The sequence below is a fragment of the Halichoerus grypus genome, chromosome 7 (assembly GCF_964656455.1).
Source record: "Halichoerus grypus chromosome 7, mHalGry1.hap1.1, whole genome shotgun sequence".
Taxonomy (NCBI): domain Eukaryota; kingdom Metazoa; phylum Chordata; class Mammalia; order Carnivora; family Phocidae; genus Halichoerus; species Halichoerus grypus.
The window spans coordinates 58,561,803-58,585,487 of record NC_135718.1 but is presented as its reverse complement, the minus strand read 5'-3'; the positions used below and the strand labels follow the sequence as shown (position 1 = coordinate 58,585,487).

At 35.5% G+C, this 23,685-nt stretch overlaps 1 protein-coding gene across 3 annotated transcripts in view; it reads right to left on the bottom strand.

Annotated features, from left to right (window-relative positions):
- The window catches only part of CTNNA3 (catenin alpha 3), a 1,800,030-nt gene that overhangs the window by 319,330 nt on the left and 1,457,015 nt on the right, over positions 1-23,685 (bottom strand). For all 3 annotated transcript variants that reach the window (XM_078077659.1, XM_078077660.1, XM_078077661.1), the window contains one exon: positions 22,027-22,178. In XM_078077659.1, the coding sequence (XP_077933785.1) occupies positions 22,027-22,178 (152 nt within the window). The remainder of the gene's footprint in view (positions 1-22,026; positions 22,179-23,685) is intronic.

Sequence of the window (23,685 nt, the reverse complement as noted above, 5' to 3'; positions counted from 1 at the left end):
TCCACGGTTTCCTCATTCATAGTAGCCCATAAAATGAGAAAAACCTTAATGTCTTTCATAGGAGAATGGATAAACAAACTGGGGCTTATTAATACAATGGAATACTATTCATCAATAAAAAGGAGTGTACTATTGATGTGAGCAACAATATGGATGAGACCAAAAATATTATGCAAGCAAAAGAAGATGGACACAAAAATAAATAATTCATAACATATAAAATTCATCATAAAGTAAATTTATTAGAACTAATTCCTTTGGATTTTTGCTCACCTTGTTCAGAAGAAAATAATGAACAATTACCTTCAAATTTTCAATTGCCCTCAGGATTCCTTATTGTCAAAATCCATACCAATTCCAAATGTCTTTTATTGACTTTTTATCTAGGTTTATTTTCAAAAAGCACTCAAGTGATCACTGAAATGAATTTTCTCTAATCCAGTTTGATGCTATTGACATTGCATTGTTTTCTGTTTACACGGCATACAAAAATATTAATATTTCTTCAGACTGTTAAACGCTAGACCTCTTTTACCTTAAAAAGGATGATTATTGTATTTAAAATTACTAGTTGAATTGTGAAATTTCTGTTTACTTATAGAAACTTTACACACCATATTCTCACTATCCATAACAATGGCATGGTAAAGAGCCTTGTTAGTGCAAAAGTATAGGACCCCAGAACAAAACTAGTTCAAAATCTTGGAACCAAAATATCCTCAGGGGCACAGTAGTGACAAAATAGTGGGTTAAAATTGGCAGGTGCAAAGTTTCCAGCACATCCAGATAATGTTGCAGCTCTAATAAACTTGCTGTTTTACCATTATTTTACCAGCAGGTGGTAAAATTGCTCCCTAATCCAATATTCTACAATGACTCAACTACTCACTGTCTATGCTTCTATTGTTTCTTCTTCTCTTGCCATTCTAAACTCTAAATTCTTTCAAAATTTATTTCTGCTTACTGAGAGCTTTTTTTGTCTAATAAGGTCACCTCACTGCTACCTCTTACCTTTGTGTTTCTGGCTTCTGCACTGCTCCTCATTATTGCTATTTTTATGTGACCTTTTTTATATAAGCCACAAAAGAGGATCTGACTGAATTAGGCAATTACCACATATGGTAGATAATATCAGTACTGGAGAATATAGACGTCTCATATTTGTATCCTTACAGATTATTGATCATTTTACATGGCTGACTTTGGATGAGAAGTGATCCCTGCAACAATAATCCATGGCTAGATTTGCAGAGTCATATAGAACTAAACACAGTAAGTAACGTATGCATTAGGAATCCCTCAGAAGGGAACTGTGAAAATGCCAGGCAACACAGAGGCTCTCTGGAAAGAACTGTAACCAGAGGTCACCTTGCATGGTCTGCCCCAATACATTCATTTATTAGGGTCTCTTTCAGGGGCATTTCTTTCATTCCACAGATCTGTGTTCATATTGGTGAAGCAGTATCATATGATTAAAACCATACCTTTGAAATTCTTTAACTATCTGACAGTTGAAAATGCCCCTTCATATTCTTCATTTTCTAAATCTTCTTAACCATTTGGTGCATTTGTTTTGTAGGGACAAATTTTAGAATAATTTTGTCAGTTTCAAAAAAAAAAAAAACCTCTTCCTTGAAAATTAGGTTGGAGCTGCATTTTTATAGGTTATTCAAGGGTAAATTGGCATCTAAAATATTGATTCTTTCCATCAAGACACTCTAGTAGACTAAAATCCATTGAACTAAACTCTTATAATCCAGAAATTCCTATAGTTCCACATTGGCAAAATGAAATTTAACGAGAAAATACCAATTCCCGAATGGCTCAGCAACTACATAAAAAGCATTTTGTGATATTTCAGTATATCAAAATGATTTGAGAACATAAGAATGATACTAATTTCTCTAATGTGATAGCTCAGAAATTGAAAATATAAACATTGCTTGAAAAATAATAAAAGAACTATTTTGTAAGCAGTTACTATGTCCCAGAGTTCCAAGTGCTTAACATGTATGGAACATTTACTCCTCAGTGGGGGATCTATTAATCCCATTTATTAAATGAGGAAACATTTGTAAGAGGTTAAGCAACTTGCCTAATGTAACACAGCTATTAAGTGGTGGAAAGAATGAACTCGGAGTTCTCCAAGTTTGATCTAAAGACTATATTCTTAAATATTATGCTAGAGCTATCTGTGAAATATGAAAAGCATCAATTTGGGGTGTCTGGCTGGCTCAGTTGCTAGAACATGTAATTCTTGATCTCAGGGATGGTGAGTTTGAACCCCACTGGTGTAGAGTTTACTTTAAAAAGAAAAAAAGGCAACAACTTAATCTAGCAAAAGGCATTTATTTGTGATATATATTAACTCTTACATATATTTAAAAAACTTTGAAAAGAATGTAAGTTTTTATGAAAATAAAAATCAATATATATTGTCACTACATTATATTTCCCAAATCTTTATGTAATTATCAAATAAAGTATCAAAGCCAACTTATTAATTTGAGAACATATTTTGAAGTGTATTTGCCTTAGGCATCAAAATACTTTTAATGACAAAATGATTGAATGTCCAGAGGTGGTAGGACTTGGTGAATAATTTGAAAAGGGACCATCAGAGGATGATAGCCACGTTTCTGGCTCCAGAGCTCAGGCAAATATTAATATTTCCTTCAATTTTCATTTTTAATCTGTTTTCATACCCATGATCTCCATTTAATCTGAGGACAACCTTTTGGGGGATACAAAGGTATTTTCTAGCTTAAAATATAAAAGGGTTACGTGGTTTGCCTGAAGTCTCAGCTGAAAGGAAGGTGATTAGCGGAAAGCACATAGAATTAATTTCTTTTTCTACTCAATTTTAGAACATACATCTAATTCTACTGTCTAAAGTACAATATTTAATGTCTCCTTTCAATCTAGATTGCTATCCGAATTCAGGCCTATGTCATATTATCCCCTTTGCTACCTAATGTAGAAATTCCTCACTGGCTATCCTGACAGGAGCAATCCATCATCATTGAATCATGGCTGGCAGCACAATTTTGATCAACCATGTGAACACCCTTATTACCCTCAAGTGCAAAGTGCACATAAATATTTTGTATACTAGCCAAACAGATGCAGAAGGACAATGCATCTCTGCACAAGGCTTCTGCAGGTCTCTCTCTTGTTCTGTTACCCTCCCTCTTGTTTTCTAATCCATACTGATATTTAGCAGGTTTTTGCTCCTATGTTCTAATTGAAATTTAAAGGTTCATTGGACCACACGACAAGGGTGTATGTATAGTCACAAGAATCCCTTTGTGACAGTTCTAGCTCCATGTACCTCCACTGCCCCGTTATGAACTCAGATAGAAGTGAAATAGCCAATGAGGACTCAGAAGCCATAAAGCATCCCCTTGGGGGATACCTTATTGAAATGGCAACAGAGTTCACCAGTGTTCTAGCTCAGCATGAGCCAGGCACTTCAAACTGGTTAAACTGTATCCACCACAGCACTGGGCAGGGAAGCTTTTCCTTCACAGTAGTTTTGCATCCAAAGCCCTGCTGTGTCTGTGTCTGTGTCTGTCTCTGTCTGTCTCTCTCCCTCTTCTGTTTTTTGGATGGGGGATGGTTGTTAAGTGTCCTCCTGAGTGGCTAAAAAGGGTGTTGGCCTGTTGGAACCAGGGAGAAGAAAAGTCTAGAGACACCAGAAGAGTCACTTCTGTATAATCCAGGCAATATATGTCTGTAGCTATCCCTGAACAGCAACAGAAGAAAGAATGTTTTCAGTGTAGATGACAATTTATCACTCAACAGTGATTGACACTCTGCTGGTATTGGCTCCTTGGCATGGAGGACTAAAGTAGTCATCTAGGGAGAGGCTGGAGAGCCTCACATGCCTACTCATTTTTCCCATATGTTCTAGGCAAGCCCGGTCCCTCAGATGTCCTTTGTTACTCTGACCCCCAAGACAGACAAAACTACTAAATATACTTCATGGGGGTGGGGGTGGGGGGTTGGGGTAGAGGGATCCAGCTTTTCCTCTAGACTTTCTTAAATCTATTTGTTGATAAATTTTATATTTCTTCTTTAAAATTAGACTTTTGCTTTTCAAAAATCTTTTCTTCTTACCTCTCAAAAAGCCCTGCTCTTGCAAATGAATAGCTTTAGCTTCAAAACAATTGTTTCTTAAAGAGGGATATGAATTCAAATTTGCAAATAGGAGAACCAGATGAGGCCTGACTGCAAAGCAAGTCCATATTTGCATAAAATATTGAAAGGATTCTCCCACACTTCTAAATCCAGAAACTCTGGATACAAATTAAGATCACCTTTACCTCAGTGAGTCATCAAGGCGGGATGCATAGCACAGTAGCCCAGGCTTTGGAACCAGATAGAAAGGCTTGATTGTGAATCCTGTTAGACACTGTCTATCAGAGTGAGTTTGGGAGAGTAATTTTAAATGATTTGTTTCCTTTCCTGCCAATAAGATGGTTATTTGAATCTCTTCCTGAAGGGTTTCTTTAAGGGTGAAATGAGTGAATGTATGTAAAGTTCCTCCCAGGTAACAGTCTCTCAACAGAACTTTCTCCCCTCAGGCTAGATTTCTTTATCAGCCGCTCAAGGATATAGCTTCTACCTCTACTTGATCTTCTCAGTTTCTGTTGGGAATTTTATTTTAAACTGAAGGGCATTTTCTCTTTACTTCACTTCTTAAGCAAATTCAATACATTTAAATTATTTCCCTTGATCTTCCTACCTCATCTTCTCTTCCAGAGAAGTTAATTTGACCTTCCCCTCAAGCTACTTGTCACTTGTTCTTTTCTTCAGTCCTTTTATTAATGTATTCCTGTTCTTAGCCAATGATTTCAAATACAATTCTTTAAGTGATTTTTAAAAATATATATGTATTTAAGACAATATGTTCTACTAAACACATTGTATTACAATTGCATTTGATTAATACAGTGTGTTTGTTTATCTTTTGTTTGTTTGCATCTGTGGTTGTGGTAACATCAAAAGTGCACTGAATTAAAAAAAAAATAAAAAAATAAAAATAAATAAAAATAAATAAAATAAAATAAAGTGCACTGAATTTAGAGCCAAAAGATCAGTGACTTTGACACTAACTAGCTGTATGCACTGAGGCAATATATCACTTCACCTCTATAGAACTCAAAGCCTTCTAAAGATTTTGAGCTATGTGATTTTTTTACTCAACTCAGCTCTCTCATTTCGGGATTTAACTTTGGCAGCAATCCAATGCTCCACTGATGACATTATTTTGGCTTTCCATAGTTTTCAGCCCATGACCTCAAATGACTATTTGCTTCTACTTTTCTTTGTGTTTTCTCTCTGGGTGTCTTTCCTCCTTTCTTCTCTTTCATACTTTTCCCACCTATAGGAAAAGCTTATAAGAAAGAGATGTATCACCAACAGTTTTATGCATTCCTGGTAACCTTTATTTTGGGCTGAAACTAAGAGAACCTAATGTATGACACTGCAGAATTATAAAAATCAAATCAAGCTTCCTAACAGTAGGTATAGAATGGTCTTATTCTGCTAAAACAAACAAATAAACAAAAGGTATATATAGACAATCAAGTATATATGTTAGAATTTATGTAGAGACTGATATGAAAGGATACAAACAAAAGTGCTAAAAGCAATTAGCACTGGAAGAAAACAGTGTGCAACAAAGGAGGAGGAATAGTCAGGGTTTAAATGTTTACCATAATCTATTCTATATTGTTTAATTTGTTGCAAGCATGCATTATTTTTTTTAATTTATTTATTGTTATGTTAATCCCCATACATTACATCATTAGTTTTAGATATAGTGTTCCATGATTCATTGTTTGTGCATAACACCCAGTGCTCCATGCAGAACGTGCCCTCCTCAATACCCATCACCAGGCTAACCCATCCTCCCACCCCCCTCCCCTCTAGAACCCTCAGTTTGTTTTTCAGAGTCCATCGTCTCTCATGGTTCTTCTCCCCCTCCGATTTCCCCCCCTTCATTCTTCCCCTCCTGCTACATTCTTCTTCTTCTTTTTTTCTTTCTTAACATATATTGCATTATTTGTTTCAGAGGTACAGATCTGAGATTCAACAGTCTTGCACAATTCACAGCGCTTACCAGAACACATACCCTCCCCAGTGTCCATCACCCAGTCACCCCATCCCTCCCACTCCACCCCCCACTCCAGCAACCCTCAGTTTGTTTCCTGAGATTAAGAATTCCTCATATCAGTGAGGTCATATGATACATGTCTTTCTCTGTTTGACTTATTTCGCTCAGCATAATACCCTCCAGTTCCATCCACGTCGTTGCAAATGGCAAGATCTCATTCCTTTTGATGGCTGCATAATATTCCGTTGTATATATATACCACCTCTTCTTTATCCATTCATCTGTTGATGGACATCTTGGCTCTTTCCACAGTTTGGCTATTGTGGACATTGCTGCTATAAACATCGGGGTGCACGTACCCTTTCAGGTCCCTACTTTTGTATCTTTGGGGTAAATACCCAGGAGCAAGCATGCATTATTTTTATAACAAAAATGCTATCATTGACTAATATTTGTTTTTATTTATATATATATATTTGTACAAAGTGGCTTTGTAGTTTACTAGAAGTTGGGTATAAAGTTATTAAAAAGATAGTGATTCAAGGTGGAGGAATGTTACACAGGAAATAGCCAGTGGGTGAATCTGTTTTCAGCTCTGGCCCAAGCAGGAAGGGATGCTTTCTTCTGAAAGTGATTTGAGACTGCTGTTCTCATTACATCTATGGCAAGAAAACTAATTAGGGTAATTAAAATGTAATTGGAAGAGGAAACACAGGTAGAACTAAATCTTTACATTACAGAAAGTACTGAGAGTTAGGCAAAAGTTAACCCTGGAGTTAACAGAATAGAATATGGTGGTAGGATTTTGCAGAACGTATTGGAGCAAAGCTAATCTTTCCAAAGAAATCGATAGGTAAAGATTGCATTTAAAGACAATTTTTTCAGAAGTACACAAAGACTAATGACTCTGCAGATATCCATAGGACATAGGGAAAAAGAAGCCTTCCAACCAAAGATAGCATGATTTAATTCAAACACTGTAAGAATAGCAAAAAAAAAAAAAAAAAAAAAAAAAAAAAACTGGGCTAGAATCGACATACAGTCATCATCAACTCAAGTTCTTATCAAAAGCCTACATATAATATTTACAATTGTATGACTTTATGCTGACATGAAGTATAAAGAGTTCACTTTCAGAGTGTGGGTTCAGTCATTGTCAGGATATCAGGTTTATTTTGTTGTTGTTCCCCCATTATGGTGGGAGGGCATCATAGAATGTCCTAAGGACTCCAAAGGGAAAAGAGAGAACTGTTTAATCTCTCAGAGCACTACACATTTCAAAAATTCTGATTTCTCTCTTCCTGTCCTAAATTCTCTACTTATATCTAAGCTCTATGGAAGTGCACTGGTCCCAACAAGCTGTCATTTTCTCAACCTATAATTGCAGTATTTAGCTTCTTTTGTCTGCTGCAGCTTTAATCATCAGTTTCAGGAAACCCTGACACCAATGCCCTGCATACCTAAACATACATTACCTATTTGATCATCTATGTCCCTAAATACAATGAACATATCTTCTTATATTACCAGTACTCTATGTAACATTCTACACAGTTGAAAAACTGTTGCCCTGGCTTCTGACTCAGCACTCTTGATTTTCTTCTCATTTTTCCTGTCACTTCTTGTCAGTCTCCTTTGCTATCTACTCCTCCTCAGCTTGAATTTTAAATGTGTTTGTTCCTATATAATTTTTTTTTCTTTTCTAATATACCCTCTCCAAAGGTGAGTACATTCTATGCTAAGGGAAATCAAATTTCTATAATAGAACAAATTTATGTGCTAAGTTCCAAAATCATATATCCAATGACCCGTATATCTATAAAATAAGCAAATTTAATATCTAATGAGCACACTAAAATGCAATTAAGCTTCTACCCCAAATTGGTTTCTCCAAGTCTCCACTAGCTCATTAAGTCACACATCCATACAATGGCCCAAAACAAGACACCTAAAAGGCAAATTTGTTTCCCCTACTTCCCTTAATTTCACATTTATTCCCAGCAAATTCAGTAATTTTTATCTCCAAAATATATTTCAAATCTGTCCACCTCTTCTACCAACTCTCTAGTCCAGCCCTGTCCCATATAAATATAATGCAAGCAACATATGCAATTTTAAGTTCGCCAGCAGTCATATTAATAAAATAAAAAATAATATATGTTAAGTTGATATTTTGGATATATTTGGTTTAAATATATTACTAATGTCAATTTGCCACATATAAATATAAAAAATAGATGAGATATTCTATTCTTTTTTTCTTGTTGAGTCTTCAAAATGTTTTGGGTTTTATACTTACATAGCACATCTCAATTCACACTAGTCAAATTTCAAGTGTTCAATAGCCACATGTAATTATTGCACTGAGGAGTATAGAGCTAAGCTACATCAACATCATCGCTTACCTGAGAAGGACTATCACAGATTCCTGTGTGATATCCTCACTTCTACTCTTGCATATTTCTACTCTACATATTTCCCACGGACTAGTGAGAACTGAAAACAACAGAATTCTCTGCTCTGTGTTAAACAATAACAGGCCTGGAGAGACTTTCTTATTCTTGTGTCCATAGTACTAAGATCAAGAAAAAATAACTTAACTGCTTTTTCTAGGAAATACCTGCTCCTGGAAGAGAAAACTGACCCAGCCAACCTGTTAAACTATCAAGACTAACAAGCTCATCTAGTTTCATTTCAAGATCTTCAATTCACTGTGTTCTCCCATCAAATATACTATATGACAAAATCCCAACCAGTGTTCCCTCTTGAAGTTGACCTTAAAATCCTTCAGCACAGGCCTTAAAATGATATAAAGAGCCTTACCTAATTTCCCATTTTGAGACACTAGTAAGACTGTTTACTGCACTAAGTCTAATAAACTTAGTTTTGCCTGATAAACAAATTTTTTAGAGGTCTTTTGGAAAGTTAGCAGTCAACAAAAGCAAGAGAGAACTTCTTAAAATGCAAATGGGATCATGCCACTCACCTGTTAGAGATATTTTAATAGTTCCCAATGTTTTGGAATAAAATCCAAACTATTTAATGTATTTGAAAAGGCCAAAATAATCTATTCTCTGTCCAACTCTCTAAAATCATATTATATCACTACCCTTCCTCCCTTCACTAAGTTTTAGACACAGTGCCTCATTCCTGTTCTTCAGGTATAACCAGTGCTTCCCCAATCTTGTCATCTTTGCATTTATTCTATTCTGCCTGCAAGATTCTTCCATCTTAAAATTGCTGACTCATCCTGATTCTTATTAACTAAGTTAAATTTGATGTCCTCAGAGAGGTTTTCCCTGACATCTGTATTTACGATGTTGTTATCTCTTATGCCAATTTTCTCTCCATCACATCATCCTGCTTATTTCCTTCATATCATTCATCATAACTGCCTTGTCTGTATCTTTCTTTGTTTACTTTCTGTCTCTCTCCACCAGAATATAAATTCCAAGTAAATAAAGATCTTGCTGATCTTATCTATCTCTATATGCCTAAATGTCTGACAAATTTATCAGTACATAGTAGGTACTCAATAAAAACTTATCAAAATAAATGAACCAAAATCATTCCATGAATAGCTTAAAGAATTAAAGAATGAATAGTTTACAGAATGAGAGAAGAAAAAAAGGAAGGAAGGACCCCCCCTAAAATATGCGATTATAAGCAAGACAAGTGTGATTATCCCCTCTTACGCATTAGGACATTGTATAACAGTATGTTGAAAGTAGGAAATCAGGCCACCACAGCTACTATATAATGTAACTGAGACCAAGATCAAGGTCTTCTGATTTCTAATCCAGTGCTCAACACAGCATAACACACTGTCATTCAACCTGCTCTGATTGATGTGGTTCTTTTGAAGCTAACGTGTAAAGCTTCAGATTTAATAACGAAACAAGGCATCTGAAGGAGAAAATGATTCTCTGTGCATTAATTGGTGAGTTCATATCTTTTTGCATTTACATCTCCCACTTGCATTTTGATTAGCAATTTCCTCTGTCAATTTAACACCAAAATCCTCTGTAATCAGTGGCATGTTGTGTTCTGGAACAGACTCAATGAGTCCCTGAAGCTGGCAAGACAGCCCTTCAATCCCTCCACCTTGGCTGCTCTAGTGGTGAGCATGCCTGACTGTCAGTCTGATTTCCTAAATCTCCTACAAGGGAGTTAGGCAGTTAGAAATAGTGTTGGCATATGCTTGGCTTTAGCTTGTTTCAAATACAAAATGCTGGCTGGTTCCAAACACAAGCCTCACTTATTTTCTATTATTATTATTATTATTATTATTATTATTATTATTATTATCATCATCATCATCATCTTTATCACTCTTCCAAAATCCCTTTTGAAGAGGTTTCATATCCTAAGGAGGAGCAATTCCTGAAAATTACACTTGATCAATTTATTTAGTGAGGCATAAACAGTAAATTAGCATGTGATTAAAATTCCTACTCTCTTTTAATAGTAAATATATTGTAAGGGATTGTTTGTTGTCTATCCAATCACTAATTTCTACTTTCTCTCTTGCTAAAATAACCTCAGTTTTCAAATATTAGGAAACTTGTGGTGGATGACTGTGGCAGGGGAGGAGAAGGATAATCCCCCATCCAAACCCCATGGAATGAATCCTGAATATTCTGTGCCAAGCCTAGTAATTCTGTTCTTCCTGACATTTGTCAAGGTTATGTATCTTTGACATGGCATAAAGCATATTAATAATCTGGATTCTTTTTATTCTTTTATTTTCCCAGTCTTTCTCCACCTATACGCTGGAGTCCAGGCACTCCGGACTCTAAATTATAATCTTCTAATTGTAATTCTCTAAACATGCTTTTACTTCTCTTTCCTTGCAAATGTCCTAAACCACAATTCCAACTATACAACTCCTATCCATCTATACACCAAAGCCAACTCAAATGTCACCAAATGATTACATCTTTGAATAATTTTCTCCATGACAGAATTAAAAACTCTTAATTACCAATGATGATTCTATATACTTCCATCATAGCACTTACTACTATAGATTCTTATCATTGGCTCACATTTCTCTTTATTCCACGAGAATCCTAGTTAATTAAGAACAGGGATCATGCCTCACTCATATTTGTGTTCTTAAAACTTAGCATGGTGCTTGACAGACAGAAAGGACTCAAATATCTTTCCAGAGGTTGACTGAGGAGACTATATAACAGGTAGAAAATTATTCCTTAACATGATGCCTTCTTCATTCTTTGCCACCCAGGTTCATGACAATTTTGTATTCTACATATACTTTTCAAAACTTTTATTTTATCTTGTACTTTCTAGATATTATTATTTCCGAGGAATTTTTTTAGAGAGAGGTATCAGAAGGACTTTATGTAGCTTAACATCTTAAACAGGCAATGAATACAGGTATAGAAGAGATTAAAATGTGGTAATTTAAAATACTGTTATTCTATTATAAAATATTATATTCTATTAACTAGAATATTTTACTAATGAGAATGCCCCAAAACTTGTTATTAAACAAATGATTACCTACAACATTTTAACAATATTTCCACTGGTTTATTTTCCTACTTAAAAGCAGTAAGCTGTTCAAGCCAACTTATGGTAACAAAGTTAATCAGTAAAAAATTATTAGTAGTAATGACGGTGACAATGGTAAGAGTATTATAAGTCAAGCACATTACATTTTCCTAAGATGGCCTCAATATTATTTCCCATCCCATTATGTTTCTTTTGACCTTTTCACTTCTTCCACTGAAAGGTAAATTTCATGTCACCTCCTCTTGAATTGGGGAGGATTTTGACTTGTTTGTAAACAAGAAATTATGACAAAAATGACAGTGAATGATTTTGGAGATTAAGTTAGAAAAGGAAATATTGTATGTGTTTTGTTAGCTGCAACACTTACCCTTGGATTCCTGAAGTGCCATGCAAAAAAAAAAAAAAAAAAAAAAAAACCAACAACAACAACTATCTGAAGGCTGTCATGCTATGAGAAAGCCAAACAACATGAAAGTTAAATGTAGTTTTCCTTAGTCTTTCAGTACTGTGTTCAGATATCAGATATATGAGTGAACAAGCCTATGCCCTTTCTGAATTCTTGACCCATAGAATCTTTGAACATAATATAGTGGTTGTTGTTTTATGCCACTAATTTTAGGATAATTTGTTGCACAGCAGCAATAACTGGAACAAAGAGTGTGACAAGGATGGGGCACCTGGGTGGGTCAGTCAGTTAAGCATCTGCCTTCAGCTCAGGTCATGATCCCAGGGTTCTGGGATCAAGCCCCACATTGGGCTCCCTGCTCAGCAGAGCCTGCTTCTCCATTTCCCTCTGCTGCTCCCCCTGCTTGTGCTGTCAGATAAATAAATAAAATCTTTAAAAAAAAAAAGTGTAACAAGGAATGGTTAGGTGTTTACTAATCTCATTTATTCTGTTTAGACATAAAGGAAGAAGACATTTTACCTGCTCTTTATAGTTTACTTGGGTCCCATTTGACTGAGTATTGGCCAGTGGGATGTAGAGAGAAGTATGCCACATTGAGGTCTGGTCATCAAACTTCCTGTTCAATCATCCACTGTCTCTTCCCTTTCTCCAGTGACAGTGGAGGCCATATTATAAAGATGGCAGTGTCAAAAGACTGGAGAATCCTGAATCACTGGTAGAAACTTATCCAGGAAAATTGGCTAACCTCAGAACAATGTATAAATGATAAATAAACTATAACAAATCCCAGTAGATTATAGATTATTTCATTGATAGTTTATTTTCCTTATTTTACAAATGTAAATCCAAAGTTGAGAAAGGATCTGATTTACTCAGGGTCACAAAGATATTCCAGAGAAGGGGAATTTCCTTGAAGATGGAGTTCTGAGAGGCAAACCTAAAATAAGGTTGTCTTCCCAGAGTTAAATTTGCAAAATCCACTGGAAGAGACAAGCTTGTTATAAATGTATTGTTGATATAAAATCTGTTAAACAGGTGGTCTAAATTTATTCCTAGACCACTAATTTTGGTTATAATAGAAGATATGCAAAAATCCCAATTTATTTTCATATTTTTTTTTAGTAAATAGACCACTATGGACTCATTACAATGTATTTTATAGCCATTTTTAAAGGTTGGAAATAATTTTTGTTATAGAATCTTCCTATATTTTATGACTTTAATTAAATTTCTGATTTCTTTTCCAAACAGTGCAATATAAGACAATATAAAACATACTTTAAATTACTAAATTTGTGGATAACTTTGTGACTTTTCAGAACCTCCAACACCAAGGGTCTGATAATGGAGGATGATGTGCATAAAATACACTTCAGTAAGCTCCACAAACTCCATCCTCAATGATCTTTCTTCTACAATCCAACAGCTAATGCATATAATCAAGAAGTCTCATGGGTCTATTCGACAACTGTCATCATCTTTAAAAAGGAATCTTGTCACCTGAACAAGGTAACATGAAGGACTTTTATTTTTATTTACTTTTTAAAGACTTCATTTTTTATTTGAGAGAGAGAGCATAAGCAGGGGGAGCAGGAGAGAGAGAAGCAGGCTCCCCACTGAGCAGGGAGCCTGATGCGGGACTCGATTCCAGGACTAAGAGATCATGACCTGAGCAAAAGGCAGACACTTAACTGACTGAGCCACCCAGGTGCCCCACATGAAGGACTTTTAAAAAAACTATATATTCAGTTTTATAGAAGTTTGTACTGAGAGGAATATCATTGATACAGATATGTATATCCATTTGTGGCCACAAAGCACAATACATAGTAGAATCCTTGGTACTTTCAAAACTATCTCAAACCAAAGATCAAGCAAATTTTAATTCTTTGTGAAAGTATTTATCAAGATAGTTTCTTAGTGTCTGTCACTTTTTGTAATATAAAATATAACAAAGTAATTTTTTTCTTGCCATTAATTCCTTGAGGTCCAGTGATTGTGGTTCAAACAAGTGACAAATTTGACAACTAAATCAATCACAGTAGTTAATTGTAAAAAAAGACTAAAATGTGATTTCATTTTAAAGGTCTAAAAAGCACTTCTTTTATAGAGCCTACATTCTTGTATGAGGAGACAGACAATAGATAAACAAAAAGTATATAATATGTCATTTGTCATGATAAACACTATGTAAACAATAACTTGGCTGAAGTGAAAGATGCTATCTCTATATATGGATCTATATAAGATCTGTACAGGATAATATAAAAGTAATGATGGAACAGACCTGAACAAGTCTGCTGTGCAAATTTTTGGAGAAAGCATATGGTTAAAAAGGACAGTTAAGTGGAAAGATGCCAGAAGTGTAGGCACGTCTGGCAAATACAAGGAACAGACAGAAGGGCTATATGTCTGAATCTTAGGGAGCAGAGAGGAGCATTATAGGGTAGATATTCTTCAACAAACTGCCCAAAAAGTAATTTGGGGGATTTATGTATTTATAACTGGCCCATCAACAAAGGGAAGTCAATGAAGTAGAAGGGCTCCTATTGGGTAAAAACACTGGGCTATTTCCTTCTCCTGAGATAAAGGGAAATGTTCTGAACTAGGTGTCCTAAGACCCCAGATTTCAACCTGTTACTTCCCCTTATCAGCATGTGACCATCAGTGCTTTACTTCATTTATGGATCTTTTGCTATTAGTCTCCAGAATATTTCTCTCTTTGAAACTACATCATTTACTGAAAATATACTGAATATATACTGGATACTGGAAATATAAAATTCTCAATATCGCTCTTTCTATTAGGTATGCCAAGGTATATTTTCTAAGTCATCATTTTATAAATGGTATTTTTCGGATTCGTTTCTCTAGAAGACTGAACTCTCCAAAAGTTACTTGTAGGAAATGTAGGTAAATAGCCAAACATCTTATTTGAGGTAAACAATCAGCACACTGTAAGAGTTTTTAAGATAAAAATAAAATATAAAATAATAAAAACTTACTATTAGATTTAATACCTAATATAAATTTACTCACTTAATTACTAATTCAAATTTATTTATAATTAATAAAAATCATTTAGTAATAAGCATATCAAAAATAAACAACAGAAAAATTCCTTATGATTTGACAACTAAACATCTTCCCCATGTTATTCTTCTATTCACAGGGCTAGCCATTTCCCGAGAAGGTGTTTTCAAAGAGGGATGCTTGACTCCTTATGTTCAGCTAACTTGAGTCAAAGGCTCCAAGCAGCACTTGCATAGAGTTCTCTGAGTGTAGGATTAGTCTGCCTCAGAGTCCTTTTCAACCATGGGCTCTCTTGCTAGTCTTGTGGCTTTGACCCTTTGGTGAAAGCAGACTTCCCAGAACGACTTCAAGCTGAACATCTTTCTCTCAGCATGAGCAACAGAGATTGCTGGCTAGAGCTGCTTCGTAGCTTAACCAGCATGTTTCTCAATGAACACTCTTTCTCACTCCAGTCACTTCTGTTCCCTTACTCAAAAGTCTCCTCAGATGGTATATACATGAAGGCCATTAAGCATGCTGAGCTCATAAAAGTTCATCTCTTGCTGACCAGTGCTAGGAGGGAGTTCTCTTTTTCCTTACCTTAAGCTCTGTTTTAAAGGAAAGAGCAAGAGCCTCACTACAGAATTCTTCCCACTAATGTTTGATTTAAATTTGCATATAAAGCTAAATTTAGTTTGTTACAGACCTTTTATTAAGTTATTTTAGAAAGCCCCCTAGTAGCTGGCTTCTTTACAAACTGGTTCTATTATAAAGTGGTCATATCCCTTCCAAAAAGGACAGAGTGTTTTAACTGGGATTCCCTGGCAAGACTCCTGTGAGAGTGAAGAGTAGATGACTAAGATGAATTCAGGAAATCTGCTTAACACTGAAAAAATGAAAAGGTGTCGTCTCTGTATATTAAATAAATTTGAAATGGTGCCTGAATAGATTCTCCACAGTCAACAAAGGATTCACAGAGCATGAAGAGAGAAACCTAACATTTGAAAGCAGTTAGGCCTATGGAGACAAAGTGTTCCCTGGGGTTGGAAAAATGGGCTTGATAAGGAAATGTGATCATTAGTGCCTCAACACTGTGAGCATCACCCAGTGGGTGAAGGTGATGCACCACAGGGCCTCGAGCAGTATAATCAGGGCCTAGAAACTAGATGAACATGATATTTTATCACCCAAATTGGACACTTCTGAGAGTAAAGGGGGGTATAATCTAAATGTGCCCTAAGGAAAATAAGGCTTATATTCACCCTAAATCCCTGTATGTTAAATTCACTTAGCAAGTACTTATTTTATGAAATTTCATTTGTAATCCAATAACCTTTGGACAAATTGTTATTACTATAACATAAAGAAAAGATAAAGTAGGGGTGCCTGGGTGGCTCAGTCAGTTAAGCATCTGACTCTTGGTTTCGGCCAGGTCATGATCTCATGGGTCATGAGATGGAGCCCCAAGTCAGGCTCTGTTCTCAGCAGGTAGTCTCTCCCTCTGCCCCTCCCCCAACTCTCTCCCTCTGCCCCTCCCTGCTCCCCACACTTTCGCTCTTGCACGCTCTCTAAAAATTAATTAATGTTAAAAAAAGAGAAAAAATGTGTTTCTAGCTATATATGCTGAAATTGTGTTGTATTGAACTGTGTTTCAATTCTAGAAGTCATGTAAATGATTCATGTAAAAATGGTTCATACAAACTGGGCCATGTAAACGTTTTTTTTTTTTTTTAATTTTATTTTCCTTTGTTCTTCAAAAATTAACTTCCATCAAGTAACATATCCAAACTATGTTCTTATTCCCTGAAACATAAAGTTAGACAACTAACAGAAAATCTGTTAATGGTAGTCCTGAAAATCTTCACATTTGGTTTGGAAAATGTGCTTTGATAAGTCACATATGAAAATTCACAAAAAAAAACATATGAAGCCCACATTCTGAATACCTGTTAAAAGGCTGAATTTTTGCTGAATTTTTTCCTCTTTTTGAGGATATTTCACTGCTGACCACCCATGTTTCTCACAATTCATTTATGTTGCCCTTTTTAATATCTATTTCTGGTTAAGCACATTTCCCAAAAAGATGAACCATCAAGTCCTTCGTGCACATTTCAAGAAGTTAATAAAAACAACATACAGAATTATACGCTAGCTTAAAGTAATATAGGCTTAAAGGCACAATTTGCATTAAATAATCTATAATTCAGATACTCGATAAACATAAAGTTTCCTTGTATATAAAACAAAATCTTGAGAAAAATATAATTCTTTGCTTAGAACTTCACCTTTTAAGGTACTTTTTGGGCTTTGGTTTCATGTTTACCTGCAGTCACATTTCTTTAACTTCTATAGGTAACATTCTTCAAAATATAAAGAAAATAATAAGCAGCTTCAGTAGTACTAGCACTATTCATAAAGGTAGTAGAAACAGTAGATATCTTCTTATAAAAGACTACTATTTATTGAGTACTTCATTTCTATTAGCTCATTTGTCAGCATAATAACTTTTTGAAGTAGGTTTAATACAAAGTTTATTTTACAAAGGAGGAAACTGAGGTTAGTGAGATTTGTGATTTGCTTTAATCTTAACTACTATATGGACTCTTAATAATTGCAAAATTTATATGTAGATATTAAACACCAAAGAAAGAATAAATATTTAATACTTCCTTCTCTTTGAGGTTGTTAAGAATGAGATTCTGTAATTTGTCCACAAACTGAATCCAGTGGAGAGAGTAATATTAAATGTCACAGCATTTTCTCTCAGAAATTTTAAAAATAATCTGAACAATTGCTAACATAATTATTCACCAAAATAAATATTAAAGGCAGATACAATCATATTTTTACAAAACTATTTGTAAAATTTCGGGCACTGATCTGAAGTTAGTATTTTACTGTTTCAAGGGCACTGAACACTCATGAAAATTCAGACATAGGACAGGATTCTGTAACATTCAAAAACACTCTCAAGAGCATAACCTAGCCCTCCTTGAACTTGCGTAATTGTAAACATATTGCCTTAATCTTGACACTCTTCGGATACTTTGAAGAAAGCATCAAATATTTTGCAGTTCTAAGATTGGGATATTGGTCAGCATTAAATTTGACCTTATAAAGAGAAGATTACACCAGATCAATTTTATTATATTCTATAATAAAGGGATAGTCCTCAAAGGAAAAAAAATGATAGATTTTTATTAATTGCACCTGAATTAGACTTCTATTTTCAACATATAATCCAATTAGCAGTTAAATACACAGGTTTATGGATCATCCTCCAAAGAATCCTTGTAGAAGTTCTATGGAAGTTTCCCTAGAGGCTGCCTAAGGAACCGGGCATGAAGGCACAGAGATGATGGGCCCCTGGACTCTCCTTCATGGTTTCAAGTACAGGAGCTCTTTTTTAATCTGTTTTATTTATTTATTTAGGCCTTAAAGTGTGTTTGAAGGAAGAATAGTTCTACCTCAAAATTCAGAAAACATTCTTACAAACCATACACTTCCCAGTATGTTCTTTGTTGGATGGAACATCAGCTTCTAAGGTCTCTTAACACTAAGGTCCTTAACTGGAGCTATCTAGCAGAGATTTCAGTCAGATGAAGGGCCAATATAATTCAATATTTTGTTTAGTAATCTAGATGAAGGAACTGAGATTATAACCTCATGTTTCTAATTGATGCTGATTTAGGTACAGTCACAACCAAATGGCTAACAAACACATGAAAACATGTCCAAAATCACCAGCCATCAGGGAAATACAAATCAAAACCACAATGGGATAACACCTTACACCAGTTAGAATGGCCAAAATTAACAAGACAGGAAACAACAAGTGTTGGCAAGGTTGTGGAGAAAGGGGAACCCTCTTACACTGTTGGTGGGAATGCAAGCTGGTACAGCCACTCTGGAAAACAGTATGGAGGTTCCTCAAGACATTAAAAATAGAGCTACCCTTTAACCCAGCTATTGCACTACTAGGTATTTACCCCAAAGATACAGATGTAGTAAAAAGAAGGGGCACATGCACCTCAATGTTCATAGCAGCAATGTCCACAATAGCCAAATTGTGGAAGGAACCAAGATGACCTTCAACAGACAAATGGATAAAGATGTGGTTCATAAATACAATGGAATATTACTCAGCCATCAGAAAGGATGAATACCTACAATGTGCATCGACATGGATGGAACTGGAGGGGGTTATGCTAAGTGAAATAAGTCAAGCAGAGAAAGACAACTATCATATGGTTTCACTCATATGAGGAACATAAGGAATAGAGGGGAGGACCACAGGGGAAGGGAGGGAAAACTGAATGGGAAGAAATCAGAGAGGGAGACAAACCATGAGAGACCCTGGACTCCAGGAAACAAACTGAGGGTTACAGAAGGGAGGGGGTGGGGAAATGGCATAACCAGATGATGGGTATTAAGGAGGGCATGTGTTGGGTTGAGCACTGGGTATTATACGCAACTAATGAATCATTGAACACTACATCAAAAACTTGTGATGTACTATATGCTGGCTAATTAAACATAATAAAAAAATTTAAAAATGAAAAAAAGCAACCTGATAAATTATATGAAGAATCATTTAGAAATATAATAAAGTTTAATATGATAAGGATTTATGACCAAGAGCAAACATATCAAATCAAAATGGAGAAGAATATACAGGCAACAACAGGGTAAAAAATAAAAAGAAAAGGAAATTGTCTATCCAACAATCTTGGTATTTAAGAGGCGAAAACATAAGTTCATAGCAGTTGGCTATATTATTGGCAACATAAGAACAAGTTTTCCACTTTATTTGACTTTGGACAGGCCCTAATTAGAGTATGCTTTTTGATAGTCTCATTTGAGAATTTTGTTGAAAAGTTAAATAGGACTAGTAAAGAACACAAAATACTAAATTATTCCTACGAGGAAAAGTTAAAAGAAATTGAAGTATGTACCTTGAAAAAGAGATGACTGTAGGGAAAAATTACTGCCCTCTAAGGCTATTAAATAATTACAATAAATTATTCTCTTGCCCTACAGAGGACTGCTGGATATGAGAGATATATAGAAGTAATGGCAAGATAATATGATTGCTATAAGTAAGCTATTTTGATAATAAGGAAACTTTTTAAGACTAAAACATACAAATGGGAGATATTACAAGACTTTTTTCATCCATAGATAGATTTTTCAGAAAAAAAAAAAACATATCCTACCCTGGTTCACCTATGCTATTTCACTGGTTTAATCTTCTTACATATCCACCCAGGGATACTGGAAATGCAGGCGTTTTACTCTGGAAAGACTACTTCCTGAAATTCATGTGCTTCACTTGATGTTTCTCTCCTGGTTCTACCTATCTTCTCAGTTTTGGATTATTAGCAGTCTGCTAGTCCACTAGTCCACATGGGTAAGGTTTAAAATCCTTTTTAGAAGAAGAAAATATTTGAAAAGGTACTTTGCAGCTCAGACATAGTACGGTACAGTGCCACAGCACTCAATCACATATGAATAATATATACGTGGAAGTTTCTCTCTTTTACGTATTATTGGCTTGCTTTCAGGTTTTCCCATGCTCTGAAGTGCTAGATCCTATATCTTGACACCTTTAGCCTTTCTCTTAGAATTTCTTTCATAAGCATCCATTGCCCTGCCAGTGTCTTCAACTTTTGTTGGCTTTTTTCCTTACAAGATCCCCAAATGACTCCATATTTATATACTGCTCTGTGTAACCTAACTATGACATTCAAGCCCATCAGATACTATTGGTGCTCACTCCATATATCCTCAGAACTTCTAGTTCCATCTTTATAGTTTCACTAACAGTTAAATGTAGAGGCTTTCAAATTAAACACTCTTCATACTTAACAAATTACACTCACCATTCCTACTGAATCTTCTTATTGCAAGCACCTGCCACTCTGCCTGAGGGTTTTTTTTTGGCCACAAGAGCTTGACTGACCCACGCAGGAGGCTTTAGTAACACTCTGAGGAGGGGTAGCCTTTAATCAAGGATGAATAGGTAGATATATTGGGTTTTGTTCACCTCAGGTAAGGTAATTCTGACATGTATTCTATAGTATCGCCCAGATTTCCCAGCAGGATTGAGCCCTAGTTGCCAGTAGTGATGCATAATTACATCTTGCTGGTTTACTTCCCCTCCCTGCCTCACTTTTTCTTTCTTACTTTCTCCTAAATAGACTAATGGTAACACAGATTCTTACCTTAGATCTGCCTTCAGGTGAACCCATTCTAAGATAAAATATCCCCATATCTTTACGTGGGCATTTTCCAGAAATAAAATTTGAATAAACACCCCATATTAATATTTGAGTGAAAACAAATAATCCTGGTCTCTGTGTATGCAGTACACCCACAATAAATGGCTCACTTTCACCCTTATGAAGACGGCATATACTCCCCCAAACAGACAATTCCCAGACTGGGACAGTTCACGTGTTTGTTGTTCATGTCAGCTCCATGTGGGATTTCTTACAGAACAGTCTGAGTCCCTAATCCACTATGAGAAGGTTTGACCATAGAAACACCCTGTTTTAGACACATTTTCCTACCAATTTCAATACAGTGATGAGAAAGATCCTTTCCTTTCCGTTCAAGAAAAGAAAGCAAATTACTTTATGTATTTTCCTTTGGCTCCTGATCATGCTATGTGACACTTTAGTGAATTCTGCACACAAAGAATCCTATCATTTCTGCACACACAGCAGTTAAATGTGCTCATTTGCATAAGTTATAACCAAATACATAAGTGAAAGTGTTGTTTGTGACAGTAGATTTGACTTCAGGGATCCATATGAATTTCTAAAGTTCTAGTGGATTTCAGCATTGACATTATGAAATAGAAATAAAATATTTCTTGCAATCATTCCAAGCATTCCAGATGATGAGAAGGATTGCAATAATTCAATGGAAAGCAAAGCAAACTTACCCGAATCATCATGACTGAACATCTGATATCATGAATTGTGTCATAGATCTTCTTTGAGATGTCCACAAATTGATCATCATCAAATACATCCAAAGAGTTTTTACTTAAGGCTTCTAAGGCAACGTTCACTTGTGTTACAAACTCAGGAATTGCTGTTAAAATTAATAAGAAAGAAAAGATTGTAGTGTTTGTATTTTCTGATTTCTGGAGTTTCATAAAAATATGAGACATATTTTTAAATAAATATTTGGTTAATAGAATTTTAATTATTTTTTTCATGTAAAGAAACAAAACATTTTGGCAGGCAATTTTATATCTCTGAAAAGTAAAGGGAATCAAAGACAATAAAATACTTTTTTATAGAAATGTTTTTTTTTTAATTTTTTTTATTGTTATGTTAATCCCCATACATTACATCATTAGTTTTAGATATAGTGTTCCATGATTCATTGTTTGTGCATAACACCCAGTGCTCCATGCAGAACGTGCCCTCCTCAATACCCATCACCAGGCTAACCCATCCTCCCACCCCCCTCCCCTCTAGAACCCTCAGTTTGTTTTTCAGAGTCCATCGTCTCTCATGGTTCTTCTCCCCCTCCGATTTCCCCCCCTTCATTCTTCCCCTCCTGCTACATTCTTCTTCTTCTTTTTTTCTTTCTTAACATATATTGCATTATTTGTTTCAGAGGTACAGATCTGAGATTCAACAGTCTTGCACAATTCACAGCGCTTACCAGAACACATACCCTCCCCAGTGTCCATCACCCAGTCACCCCATCCCTCCCACCCCACCCCCCACTCCAGCAACCCTCAGTTTGTTTCCTGAGATTAAGAATTCCTCATATCAGTGAGGTCATATGATACATGTCTTTCTCTGTTTGACTTATTTCGCTCAGCATAATACCCTCCAGTTCCATCCACGTCGTTGCAAATGGCAAGATCTCATTCCTTTTGATGGCTGCATAATATTCCATTGTATATATATACCACCTCTTCTTTATCCATTCATCTGTTGATGGACATCTTGGCTCTTTCCACAGTTTGGCTATTGTGGACATTGCTGCTATAAACATCGGGGTGCATGTACCCTTTCAGGTCCCTACTTTTGTATCTTTGGGGTAAATACCCAGGAGTGCAATTGCTGGATCATATGGTAGCTCTATTTTCAACTTTTTGAGGAACCTCCATACTGTTTTCCAGAGTGGCTGCACCAGCTTGCATTCCCACCAACAGTGTAGGAGGGTTCCCCTTTCTCCACATCCCTGCCAACATCTGTCATTTCCTGACTTGTTAATTTTAGCCATTCTGACTGGTGTGAGGTGGTATCTCATTGAGGTTTTGATTTGGATTTCCCTGATGCCGAGCGATATTGAACATTTTTATTATAGAAATGTTTTAAAAGATTATCTTTCTCCTTCATGTCATTTTTATTTCCACCAAGGTTGGAACCATATAATCATTTCTCATCCTATTTAATATAAGCCACAAGAATTACCAAAAAGAATTGGTGCATTAACAACTGAAATTATAAACATAAAGATATTTAAAGAAAGAAAGCATTTGAGTTACAAATTTAAGAAATTTAAAGGTAATAATTCTATCTCATAGATATAATAAAAACACCATAAACTTTCTTTCATTAAGATGTTTTCCCTATCA